This window comes from Podarcis erhardii (assembly GCF_964252035.2).
Source record: "Podarcis erhardii genome assembly, chromosome: 2".
Classification (NCBI taxonomy): Eukaryota; Metazoa; Chordata; class Lepidosauria; order Squamata; family Lacertidae; genus Podarcis; species Podarcis erhardii.
This window is the reverse complement of record NC_138498.1, coordinates 2,131,438-2,144,185: the sequence shown is the minus strand read 5'-3', so window position 1 is coordinate 2,144,185 and position 12,748 is coordinate 2,131,438. Positions and strand designations below refer to the sequence as shown.

Genomic DNA, 12,748 nt, shown 5'->3' with positions numbered 1-12,748 from the left:
CTTGACACTCGGCCAGAGGCGAGCTGCTTCTCAGCCCTGTGTTGCCAGACTTGCTTTCTGGGACCACTTCTAAACCCTTGCCAGTCGCCTTGGGATGAAAGCAACCCAGAGCCCTTGTTTGCATCAGGAGGCTGTTCTGTAGCGCTGCCTGTGAAATGACGAGAGCTCACGGGCTTGGACCCGTTCCCAGCAACGCCAAGGCTAAGTTGGCTCAGGATTGAGTTCCTTTTTAGATGCTCCGTGGCGCAAGCTTTTCCCAGCTCTCATACAGAAAGTTCAGCAGGCCTGCAATCTTGCCCGCTGGGATGAAATCCCAGCCTACTCCAAAGGCCCATCCATCAGCTGGGTCATGCTTGCCAAGCAACTCAAAAGAGGCACGATATCCACAGGGCCTGGGAGCTGCATTTCTGTGTACAGTGAGGGTGGGGGAAAACTATTTATAGAGCCCTTTTAAGTGCAATCAAAGCACATATGCTGGGCAGCTGTGGGAGGGCGGCCTTTTTCCAAAGCCCAAGCTTGGCACGTATTGGGTTTGTGATTCCAAACTGGGGTTGTGCCAAGCAATTTCAGCCTCATTCATGGGGACGGAGTCCTGGAAGTGCAGGCTCTGGCCACGTGGCTAAGAAGAGGCCTGAGGACCCCTTGTCCCTCTCCCCACTGGGGAGCAACTCCTTCTCACACTGAGAAGGTAACTGACAGCAAGTGGAGAGTAGCAGCTAAAGGCCAAACCACACGTGACATTAGTCACACAATTGGGTGAGTGTTTTTTGAAATAGCACCTATGGAGACCCTGATCCAGACTGCATCACAAAGGGGGGCTTTAATCCCTTGTTCCCCTCTATGCTCCAGACCCTGATCAGCCTGCCTATGTTTGCTAGCTTATTTGCATTGTAAGGAGAGCTTCCATCCAGGTCAGACACAGTGCAAAGAGCAGGTATGGTGTGTGAGAGTGATCTGGATTGGGACCATTGTGGGAGTGGGAAGAGTTAAAAATTTCCTTACCCTGTATGTGCTGTGTGCATGCTATATACTTTTCTCACATAATTAACACAGGTGCTAATTGTGTGAAACACATCAGGTCTTGCTTGGCCACAAGAGGCTGAGTTATGAATCAGGAAGGTCTCACTTTTGCCTTTCCTATTAAGTCACTGGGTAGCCACACTCTTGGAGCCCCAGACCCTATTCCTTTGAAAATACAGGGATAAGAGTATGGGTCTATCTTACAGAGCTGTTGTAATAACTATAACAAGACAATGTCTGCAAAGGGCTTTGAATATTCCAAAAGTACAAAAAAATTAGAATTGTTGCAGTTATTACATGGGAAGTCCAAAATCTCTCAGAAACTGGGACCATGTTTTTGACATTGCCGCCACAACAGGGCTAGTCCATGTGGGACTCTCTAGATGTTGCTGGATGTTGCCAGCTACCATGGTCAATGGTATGGGAGAGGCTAGCAGGAGAAGCCACGCTGCAGCAACGCAAATGCCACAGAGCGAATGTGAGAAGGGGCCAAACAGAACTTTGGGTCTTGGCTTAAGGATTCCAGATGGCTTGCTAGGGGGCAGCCAGGGATGGGGGCCAGGGCCTGAGGAGTGTGTGTTGGGGGAAGTGCTGGAGCTGTCAGCAGAGGTGTGCGTGCAACTTTTGACAATGCAGGAAAGAGAAATTTACAGCCTGGTCCTAGGTTTAATCATGTTTGCTTGGAAGTAAGTCCCACTGGATTCTGTGAGAGTCGCTTCCAAGTATGTACACTCAATATTGCAGCCTTAAGGCGTCCTTTCCTGACTCTGAAGTTCTCCCCGCCCACCAACCCCCCCTCCCCCCCTCGTGATGAAAATAAAAAGAAAACCAGGCAACTCTGCATTCCTTCAGATAATATAAAACCAGTAACCATATTCAAACAGTTCATATTGCCATGTTGTAAAGTCAAAAGGGCAGACTGAAGCTTTCGTTCTAAGTTTCTCAGATCAGATTGAGGTATCTCCTACTTAGCTAGGTAGTGAAGAAGCTGAGACTGTGTGCAGAATTTTAAACTGAAAATTTCTAACAGCACAGCTTTAGAACAAATATAGGAGCTGAGATTTTGCAAGGATCAGCTCAGGTTCTGCAGAGGACATTTAATTTAGAATGTGCTACTCTCTTGTGCCTGTTTCCTCGTTCTTCTGTTTCTCCCTCCCAACTTAAATTGTAAACTCAGAACAGAAGTTGACCTTTGGAGGCTCACCATGTGGCAATCCAAGGGAGGGTCTTTTTGGCACCTCAAATGTGGAATTCCTGCCCCCTTCTGAAATAGGGCTTCGGGCAACCCTGATCAGTTTTAGATGCCAGGTAAAGACATATGTTTCTGACCAGGTGCTTAATGGGTACTAATGCCTGAGGTCACTTCTGGACAACCTGTCTGTAGAGCATCTATCCTGATTTGTTTGCAGGGAGGTTATATGGTGCTTTGTCGAACAATAGTTATCCTGCACTTTCCAGTGCTTTCCCCACAATCACATTCCTTACCAAAAAAGGTCCATTTTGGGCAGGGCTCAGCAAACTTACTGCGCCTTGGGCCGGTGTCTCCAGTGCCGATTGCATGGCGGGCCAGAGAGCGTGTGCCCATACGCGTGCACACACGCTATTTCCGGCGCACTTCTGGTTCAGAGAAGCACCAGAAATAGCTTGTGTGCATGTGCACGGGCCTCCTCCGAGCTGGATGTGCCCCAGGAATAATGTGTGCGCATGCGCAAATAATGCTTGCGCAGGCGCACAAACTATTTCCGGTGCTCCTCTGACCCAGAAGTGTGCAGCTGTGCAGCGCAGTGCCGGTAAGAGCGGGTGGCATCAGTGGTCGCCGCGGGCTGGATAAATGAGTCCCTCGGGCCTTATCCGGCCTGCGGGCCTTAGTTTGGGGACCCCTGATTTTGGTGGTTGGGAGTGGATTAGATTGCCAAATCCACTTTAAATGTGCAGCCTGAATTTGCCAGTATGGAACTGGATCCCACTTGCAAAAGAGTGACAAGCTAGAAGTGGCCTGAATCTGTTGTCATTGTGCTTTCGTATCCTGGTTGTGGTGCAACACTCGTGTGCGTGTATTAGTTAATATCTCTCTGTCTAGATTGCTTTGCGATGAAGGGTGCAGAACAAATATTTTAAATAAATGAAGAACAATGTTTCATTAAGCCACCAGTAGTGAATAAGAAGAGAATGCTTCTCAAAGAGAAACAGAACTGTGAGACTGGAGAACTCCAGACTGGTGGTGGGTATGTGTGTGTTTTGTAACACATCATTGACACAATGATAATGAATTAGTAGTGGATTTACACTGGACAGTCCACACATCAGCCTGCTTTCTTTAATGTTCTGTGTTTCTTCCCCAAAGTTACGACATAATTGCTGCTGGAGGGGCATTACTGCACTATGGTTCAATGAACGTGGAAGAAAACAAATAAACTCAAACGTAAATGGTATAAAAAGTCACAGGATTTCAGCAGGAAGCTAGAGGGCATGCACAGATTGGAAATAAAACAGTATGTCCACCCCAAAGCTTTTGTAGGCACAAGCGTTATTGAAGTGTGATCACATATAACCACCCTGATAATATCATGAGCACAAATCATCATATATGCACAATAAAAAGGATGTCTGGAGGGACCCTGAATCCTCCACTTGTTCCGAATGCAACCAAAAGGTTAATACAAGAAGACTCTACTGGTGTTAAAGCTGTGGGGGCCACAGAAAGTCTGGCATGAAGGGCAGGCCTACCGGAAAGCAGCTAAGTACTCAGGGTCCCCCATGGGTGGATCGAGGCCACCTGTCCAAGCAACGTTGACGGTGAAGCCCTCTCCAGCACCAGAGCCCACCTAAAAGAGAAAACAACACAGAGGCTCCTTATGCAGTGTGTTCTTCTGGCCCATCTCAGCCATACAAAGGGAGCTTCTATTTTAAAAAGAATCAGGGAGGAGTCAGACTTCAGCTTCGCCCCCCACCCGCCTGCATTCAGCTGTGATGAGAGAAGGAGGAGAAACTGAATGCTCCATGGTGGCCACACTGGGTTTCTTGATGTACTAGCTAACATGCTCAGAAGACCCGGGCAAATTGGATACACTCTCATCAACATTGGGTATCTATGGAATTGCTTACAATAGCAGGAAAAAGAGCAGCACAAACAATGTAAGTTGGAGATGTGTCCTTAAATCAGTTTTTAAATATACTTTGCTTCTGTGTGATCATATCACAGTGGCTTGCAAGATGGAGGTCCAAATGTAAACTTCTAAAAATGTTCTTTAAAGTACAAAGCAAATCCACAACTTCTCAGGACAGGAGAACCCAGGTGCTGTGTTTTTCTTTGGGAAGGAGAGGGACTGGTGACGAACCACAGGCAGCTTCTCCAATCTGGGGGCGGGGGTGTCTTTATAAGTTGTTGGACTTCAACTCCCATCAGCCCCAGCTAGCACCACAGTCAATGGTCAGGGATGATGGGAACTGTAGTCCAGCAATGTCTAGAGGAAAAATATTGGGGATAAGCAAGGTGTTTTCGTAGCATTTTCCTAGTTCAAATTAAAATTGGCTCTTTTCTGTGCTGCACGATGGATGGGGACACAATGGCATTTTAAGACTCACTAGAGGAAACAGCCTCATGGTGATGACAATATATATCCATTTCTTAAATGTATTAATGTGTCTTTCTAAACATGTACTGAATGCAATGCACAAAAGAAGTTTTTTAAAATAAAAACCCCAGATTGTAAGAAATCAAAACTTAAACGATTGAGTACTTGTAAGTAATGTCAGGGGATCCAGGATCCTATCACAACAATGAAAGGTTTTCACATTGCTGCTAAAGTAGTACAGTGGTACCTCGGGTTAAGTACTTAATTCGTTGTGGAGGTCTGTTCTTAACCTGAAGCACCACTTTAGCCAATGTGGCCTCCTGCTGCTGCTGCACCACTGCTGCACGAGTTCTGTTCTCATCCTGAAGCAAAGTTCTTAACCCAAGGTAATATTTCTGGGTTAGCGGAGTCTGTAACCTGAAGCGTCTGTAACCTGAAGCATATGTAACCTGAAGCATATGAGCTCATAGCTGTGAGGCCAAATTCACATACAAAAGTGTTTTCTGAAATATGCTCATGTGGTGTGATACGTTAAGAATGTGAGCAGAGGATTAGCTACTTCTTCCAAGCTGCAGCTCTACGTACAGGAAGCACGCTGACTTCTTTACCCCTCTGCACGGTGGGCCCCAGTTATACGTTGCCAGCTAAATCAAGAATTATCTCAAAACTTGAGTGCTGATTTGGCATTGGTGATACCGCAGAGAGTTTGGGGCTTGTCTGTGTGCATGTGTGCATGGTCATGTGCACTTGTGTGCGTGTGTCTAAATGCTTGCACCACACACCATAATGCCAAATGAAAATGCAAGTCCAAAGCAGGTCAAAAGAATGTAAGAGTAGCCCCTGCTGGAGCCAACCAAAGGCTCATGCATCACCCTGTTTTCCACCCTGGCCAACCTGACGTCCCCATGGGAAGACCACAAGCAGGACATGAGGGCAACAGCATTCTCCTCCCTGTGATCCCTAGCAAGTGGTATTCAGAGGCAGATGCCCGCTGACCCTGGAGGTAACTTAGGTCCCCAAATATGGCTTTTTATTGCTGTAAACAGAGAGCAAGCATAGCCTACAGCAGGACTGGCATATACTAACTTTTATTACATGTATTTCAATGGTCCTTGTAGAACTTTGAGTTGCATGCCAGCTGTTGGAGTTTGCTCCACAGCCTTCATCATCTTTGGGATGCAACCAGGTGACAGGACAGGACAGGAATTTTGCAGGAGGGGCCAGAGCAGTGGCCTTTTTCCATGGTAGCAAGGGTAATCAAACAAAATCAAATGGGAATGGGTGATGGGGGCAGTGGGTGGGTGGGTGGGAGGGAGGAGATAATATCTGGTGCACAGACAACAAATTTATGCATGTCCAATTAACATTGTACATCAGCACAACCCAGAAATGGCCAGAAAAGGGGGCATAACAGGGGTGGGGGCATTGATACACGTGAGGGTCAGAAATACCCCCCCCACCAAACGGTTGTTGCCTGTAGTTCTGCACATCTATATATTAACTTGTATGCTAGTTGGGAGGGAGGGAGGGAGGGGGGGACCCATACCAGAGGCCCTGAGAATTCTGCTCCAGTCCTGCGTCTCGGCAGAGCTGCAACATCAAAATAGACAGTGGGGCAGATGAAGGAGGGGGAAACAGCTCATAAAGTGCAGGGAGGGGAGCCTCGGGTGATACGCCACAGTCTCACAGGGATTCGCACAGCATCATAAACAATCCCTCAGCCCCTTTGATATCTCTTGCTCACAGGGAAAGATGAGAACCAGATGGGAGCCAACTATAGTTCTGGCCACTCTCAGCGCTAAGCCCCTTTGAAAGCAGGTTGTAAAACATGATGGATTTGAAATGACAAAGGGAGTTCGGCCGACTCTCCCCAACCCTTGGCTTGCATGAATCCCCACCGTCTCCTGCTAGAGCTCTCCAGTGTTGCCATAAGGAGTTCTCCCTTGAGAATGCTTTCCCCAGCCCTTCAAAGAGGGCACTTATGCTCCTAACTGGGAATTTTTGTCATTTAAAACCTTGTGAATATGGGTGAATGTGGTATGTAAATACTGGAAGCAGCCACTGCTTAAATCCTGGTAGGTTTCCAAGGGCTTATTCATACTGCATTGCACTTCAGACAGTGTAACCTCCTGACTGCTTGAGCTGATGTGTCCACCAACGCCCCAGTTGCTCAGGGAACAAAGTTGGTCAGTCAGGATGAAAACTGTGGGAAAACTGAACTACCTGTGTAAGACTAAGTTCTGGGAAGCTGGTTGGGAAGAGACCTTAGAAGGTAGAGAAATTATAGGTCAGAGTGCTCAGAGGAAGGGTGGCTGAAAGAAAAGGGGAGAAACAGAGAAACTTGAAGGAAGGGCAGGTAGAATAAACAGAGGCTTGAGGGCTGTGGGCCATGGAGATAAGAGAGCATGAGGTTGGTAGGCCTTGTCCCTGGGAGGGTCCTGTGCTTTTATGAGAGGGATGGGGACTGGAGGCCCTCCGGATGTTGTTTGACTCCAGCAGAAGGGAACATTCTGCCAGCTCTGCCACCTCCCATTTCCGCAATATTGTGACTGGGCAATCATAAAGAAGCAGTGAGGGAGAGTACTGGTTCCGTTTATCAGTTTGAATGGATCAGTCAATTCCTGGGCTAGTTTTATTTCAGGGATCTGGTGGATGATGCAAACTTCCTGTCTTTTGTGGACAAACAAAAAGATACATTTGCATCACCCATATTCTTTTCTTTCTTTTTCTTGGTGGAGGAACCAAACACCTATCATTCCTGGGCCCTTGTGATGCAGCAATCCATTCACGGTCACATGGTGAGTGCATGATGAGACCTGTCAGCACTTGTGAAATGGGGCTTCCCCTCTCTCCTCTTCATACCCCACACTCTCCCCATATCTGCTTACTTGAACAGATTTTTAGAGGGCATGTGGGCAGAGGGAGGAGAGAGGGAGAACATTCCTTTGCACAAGTAGAAATCCTTGCACCAAAGAAATGTTTGCTTTAGCTTTGCTGTTGGCATCTGTCTGTCTCGAGAGACAATGGAGTGTGCCTCCAGGGGTGAAGTCAAACCACTAGAGAATCACAGCTCCTGCTGTGGCTGCTGAGACTGGCAACTCGTAACTGCTACCTCCTGCATTGTTTTCACTGCATTAGCAGCACCAAAGTGACCTCTCTGGGATGCAAGCCTGGGCAGTGTGTCTGGAGGTCCTGGGCTGCCCAGGTGACAAACCCCACTCTAAGCCTCAGTGATGTGGTCCAGAGGGAAGCAGAGAAAGATCTTTGTCACCAGTTTGGCTGCAGGAGTTACAGGAAGGAGGCATACAAGGCACCATCCAACCATCTTAGGAACTCTTGTGTAGGGTTTACTCTTTACCCTTTTCTTCTCCCAAATATGTCCCACAGGGCATTCACTTTAGCACTACACAGGATTCTACCCAAAGCTGCTAAGTCAGGATTTGAAGTCAGGTCTCCAGAAGCAAAAAATCACTATTTGATTTTGATTTTATAGCCACACTGGCTATAAAACAATGTTGCTTGGCTTGCATTGCTCAATTCTGAGATGCCTCCTGCCTCAGGGATGCAGACCCTGTGTCCCTCCAGATGTTACTGGCTCTCATCACCCCCGGCTCACATGGTGAAAAGTCAGGGATGATAGGAGCTGCAATCCAACAGCATCTGGAGGGCCACAGGTTCCCCCAACCTGTCCTATCTCCTACCCACTTTCCCCTAACAAGGGGCTGTCTTTCCAGGGTTGTGAAGAAGAGATTCATTCAACAAAAGCTCACCTCCTCGGCTGCTCCGCTTCCAGGGAAGAAGTTGCCATCATCATGGCGATGCAAAGACATGTAGAGGACATTTGGGTCCCTGTAGAACACTTGCTGAGTCCCATTGCCATGGTGAACATCCTGAGGAGGAGCAGGAAGAGGGCAAGACAATGTGAGAGAATGCTGTTATTATTATTATTACTGATTAGATTTCTGATCCACTCTCCACTACAAAGTCACGGAATGGGTTACAACAATTTAAAAATGCAATATTAAAAACAGTTTAAACAGATTACAATCCAGACACCAGGGTGGTGCCCTGAAATAAATATCTCAGGGGTTAAAGGCCAGGTGTGTAAAGAGATGCATCTTCAGCAGCCAATGAAAAGTACAGAAAGAGGATGGTGGATGTACCTCGTTCTGTAGGGGTGGGAGTGGGAAGCCGCTGGCCATCTACTCTCACTGCCTCGCCTGCTTGCTGAACCCTAAGATTACATTCTACCTCCCTGCAAGAATCATGGGAAACCAACTTGCAGTCTGGGAAGAGGGAGAAAGACCAGCTTGGTGGATGGAGACTCACCCAGTCTATGATAAGAATCTTGCTGATTTTCCCTTTCTGCTGAAGCTGCCTGGCTGCAATCGCCACTGAATTGAAGAAGCAGAAGCCCCTGGCAAGGAAGGAGGAAGGCAAGAAGGTCAGCATCCAGGACAGACAGTGCCCTGGGGTACTCCCCCACCCCCCACCCCTGGGGCACCCAAGGCCCTCCCTTGTGTACTGTTGCCTCCATGGAATGGACCACTCCCTGTCCCTTGTCAAAGGCAAGTCTTATAATATGGAGCGAATTTTGACATTCCTCAAGAGGACCAGATCACAGGCAGCAAAGGTGATGAAATCTGTTGCGCCATTCCATTGATGCACCTCTTTTGGACTCCACAAAAGTGCATCACAAGGACACATTTTTGACCCCCTTGCCACCAGAAAACTGTTTTCTCCTGGAGACTTGCCAAAGCCTGAGCTCAGAATTCCTCTGGCTCCAACATCATGCTCATCGCCTCACAGATGCAGCATCAGGTGGTGCCATGCATGTGTGAATGAGCAACCAGGGGTCAGACACCACATGCAAACCTTTCACATTGTCTCAGACACCATGCTTTTCACTGGAATCTTTTCATGTGCTGAGCTGAGAGCCAACAGGTGCTGTGCACTGAAGTGATGCAACTCACATGTCTGCACCAGGGTGAATCCTTCAAGTGCCATTGTTTCTTGTACAGGCCAAGACTTTTACCACTTTCTATAGGTTAAGACTAGCATCTCAAATGGTGCCTGGATTGCAACTGGGAAATGGTGCAAAGCCTGGAGCATTGGGATGATGGGCTCAAAGGGCACCTTCTCATTAGGATGAAAAGCTTTGACGCAGGAAGGAGAGGACAAAGGGCCAGATTGGACAAAGGGCAAGCTATCGCAAGCTGCACAAAACCTCCAGTTAGCACAACGTGGTTCTGGGAGAAACCCTTAAAGAGCATGGGGGGGAGGAGAGGGGGGGTTGTTCTGTCTGGCAGGCAGAAATGCTTGTGCAGATGGAACTAGCATAACAGCACAAGAGTGAATTCCTCCCCGAGAGGTGCAGTCCTTACATTGCAGTTGAGGGGTCTGCGTGGTGTCCAGGAGGTCGTACAACAGCAAAGCCATTCTGCAAAAAACATTATAAAAAAAACGAAAACTGGGTGACTGGTTTGATAAACAGCATTGCGGCATCATTGCTATTACTGTTGCTGTCATTACTAATATCTACATTGCTTAAAATAAAACAAGTGCTTCAAGGATATTTTAAAGGTCCGAGTATCAAATCATAGATATTGGATGAGTAATCATAAGTGAAGTGTCAGTTACAGATAGGTAGCCGTGTTGGTCTGCCATAGTCAAAACAAAACAAATTCCTTCCAGTAGCACCTTAAAGACCAACTAAGTCAGTTCTTGGTATGAGCTTTCGTGTGCATGCACACTTCTTCAGATACACGTGTATCTGTGTATCTGAAGAAGTGTGCATGCACACGAAAGCTCATACCAAGAACTGACTTAGTTGGTCTTTAAGGTGCTACTGGAAGGAATTTGTTTTGTTTTGACATAAGTGAAGTGGTTTTTGACTTCTACTTGTTTCGAATCATGTCTGAATATATGTGGTGGCAAGTTAAATAACTGGACTTTCTTCTGTTTTCTTTCTTTCTTTTTCTTTTGCCTTGGTCTCATTATTCTTTAGATCTAGTTACTGCACTTACTGTATTCATTACATTTCATAGGCACATCACAGCCAAAGCGAAGCTCTTCTCTCTGTCACTTAGGTGACTATTTCTAGCATCTGACAAGATAGGCTTTGGCCCCCAAACAGAATAAATGAGGTTTGGTGTGTTTGCTTGTGTGTTAGAAACCCCCCCCCCCCAATAAATGAGTTGGCCTTAAAGATGTCATATCACTCTTCTTTGGTTTTTTTGAAGCAACATACTAAGAAGGCTGTTCCTTTGGGTAAGATTTTGGGTAAGATCTGGCCGATTTTGGTGGGAAAGACTTAAACCTGTGCTTGACTATTCCACTGAAATGGTTAGACAAAGAAGCGCTTAACTCAGTTCCCATTTAAGTCCAGGTGAAAACTGAGTCGTGACTAAGGTGAGTCCCACTGATTTCCAATGGGACACAAGTGCACTTTGCTTGCTCTGGATCCAGCCTATTAAACAAACTGTGCTGATGAAAATACTGGCATTTTGAGAAAGCTTTTTTGTATAACATGATCTCTTAAACACTCTTAGAACAGAAAGAATGTTATCTAAGAAATGTGTAACTCTGGTTTGATAATATATTACAAAACCTGTCAGGCATGATTCATTTAAAACAAATGCTGTTTCTGATTTATTTGCCTCTCTTGTAGTTTGGGGTGGCTTTATAAAATCAATTACAACACTGCTCACTCCATCAAACTATGCATCTAAAGGAAATAACAGCAAACTCATGTAAACACAATTTAATGCTGACAGACATATACCACTTTGAGGCTTAAAGCTAAACATTTAAATGTTTGCCCTCACTCTCAGCTGATTTTGTTTGCTGCAAATGCATAGATTTTTTTTTTGGGGGGGGAGCATTTTCCCTCATCAAGAGAAAGAGAGAGAAATTCAGCCTGAAATAGACATTCAGATTAGCCTTAATTAAAATGTCCCTGGTGCAATTGCCAAATGTCTGTGAATAGAAATGGGCACCCCCCCAACTGAAAACCCAGCAAAAGGAAACATTGCTACACCTCCTCTGAAGTTTATGCCAAAGCCTTGGGGCCACTACAGAAAAGGCACTCCTCCTCCCAGCTGCCACTGTGACTTCACTGCAGGATGCGATTTTTGAGCAAGACCTTACTGTAAGTTCCTAATAGCAGCAATTTCTCACAGTAAGTCTACTGGAACAGTCTCCCCTCTCTTCAGATGTGTGTGTGTTCTGCACCATAACAAATCAAAACTTTTGAGAAACTCTAATCAGCCTCATCAGATCGCAAATCACATCTATTTCCACACATTTGCTGAGTTTTGCATCAGCTTTTCAGATTCCTGGTTTATTAAATGGCTTGGAATATCTGACAGTGAAACTGGAGACAGAATGGATGAAGGACTAGCTATAGAAAGGCATTCCTCGATCCACTCTCTACCCCATGCAACAATGAGGACTAGACACAAGAAAGAAAGAAAGAAAGAAAGAAAGAAAGAAAGAAAGAAAGAAAGAAAGAAAGAAAGAAAGAAAGGGTTATAGCTAACATGGGTCATAACCAGAGTTGATCCACTCTAATCAGTGGACCTAAAGGCCCAGATTCCGGTGGGTCTGCTCTGCATATGACTAATGATGGATATCACCCAAAGAAATATGAGATGCTGAGGACAAAGAATACAAATAGCCTGTCTATGCATTTGCAGGAATCATCTCCATGCCTTTGTCTTTTCCAAGCCACTTCCAGAAGTGTATTTCTCTGCTATGAACTCAGAGCCTACAAACTGTAGAGACCTTGGCCCTATACACCTGGCTGGTTTGGGGGCCTCATCCAACACCTGCAAGCAAATTTTTTCTCCCCCTCTTAGCACTCTGACAATTTGGGTGGTGGCAGCAAAAAAAAAGAAAAGGACAAAAGTAGACAGAGCTGTGGAGAGGTTTGTTGAAATTCTGTGCAATTCTACTCAGAGATTCTGCCGCAGAATCTGCAGAGACACGTGCTCCTTTGTGGAAGGAGGGCTGCCCTGCCTTCCTGTCATCCTCTTACCTTGAGCTGCCTGCTGGCCACTTTGAAGGCCAGTTCTGTGACGCTGCCAGCTGCCCAGCGTGCTGCATTGCTGGAGTGCAGCTCGTTCCAGATGGTGTCGCTGTCCACCTGGACG

General features: G+C 46.4%; 1 protein-coding gene across 6 annotated transcripts in view; it reads right to left on the bottom strand.

The window, feature by feature from the left end:
• HDAC7 (histone deacetylase 7) overlaps positions 1–12,748 on the bottom strand; it is a 186,704-nt gene that overhangs the window by 7,855 nt on the left and 166,101 nt on the right. For all 6 annotated transcript variants that reach the window (XM_081851707.1, XM_081851708.1, XM_081851706.1 and 3 more), the window contains 5 exons: positions 12,634–12,741; positions 9,980–10,035; positions 8,925–9,012; positions 8,366–8,485; positions 3,748–3,845 (listed from right to left, as the gene is read on the bottom strand). In XM_081851707.1, the coding sequence (XP_081707833.1) occupies positions 3,748–3,845; positions 8,366–8,485; positions 8,925–9,012; positions 9,980–10,035; positions 12,634–12,741 (470 nt within the window). The remainder of the gene's footprint in view (positions 1–3,747; positions 3,846–8,365; positions 8,486–8,924; positions 9,013–9,979; positions 10,036–12,633; positions 12,742–12,748) is intronic.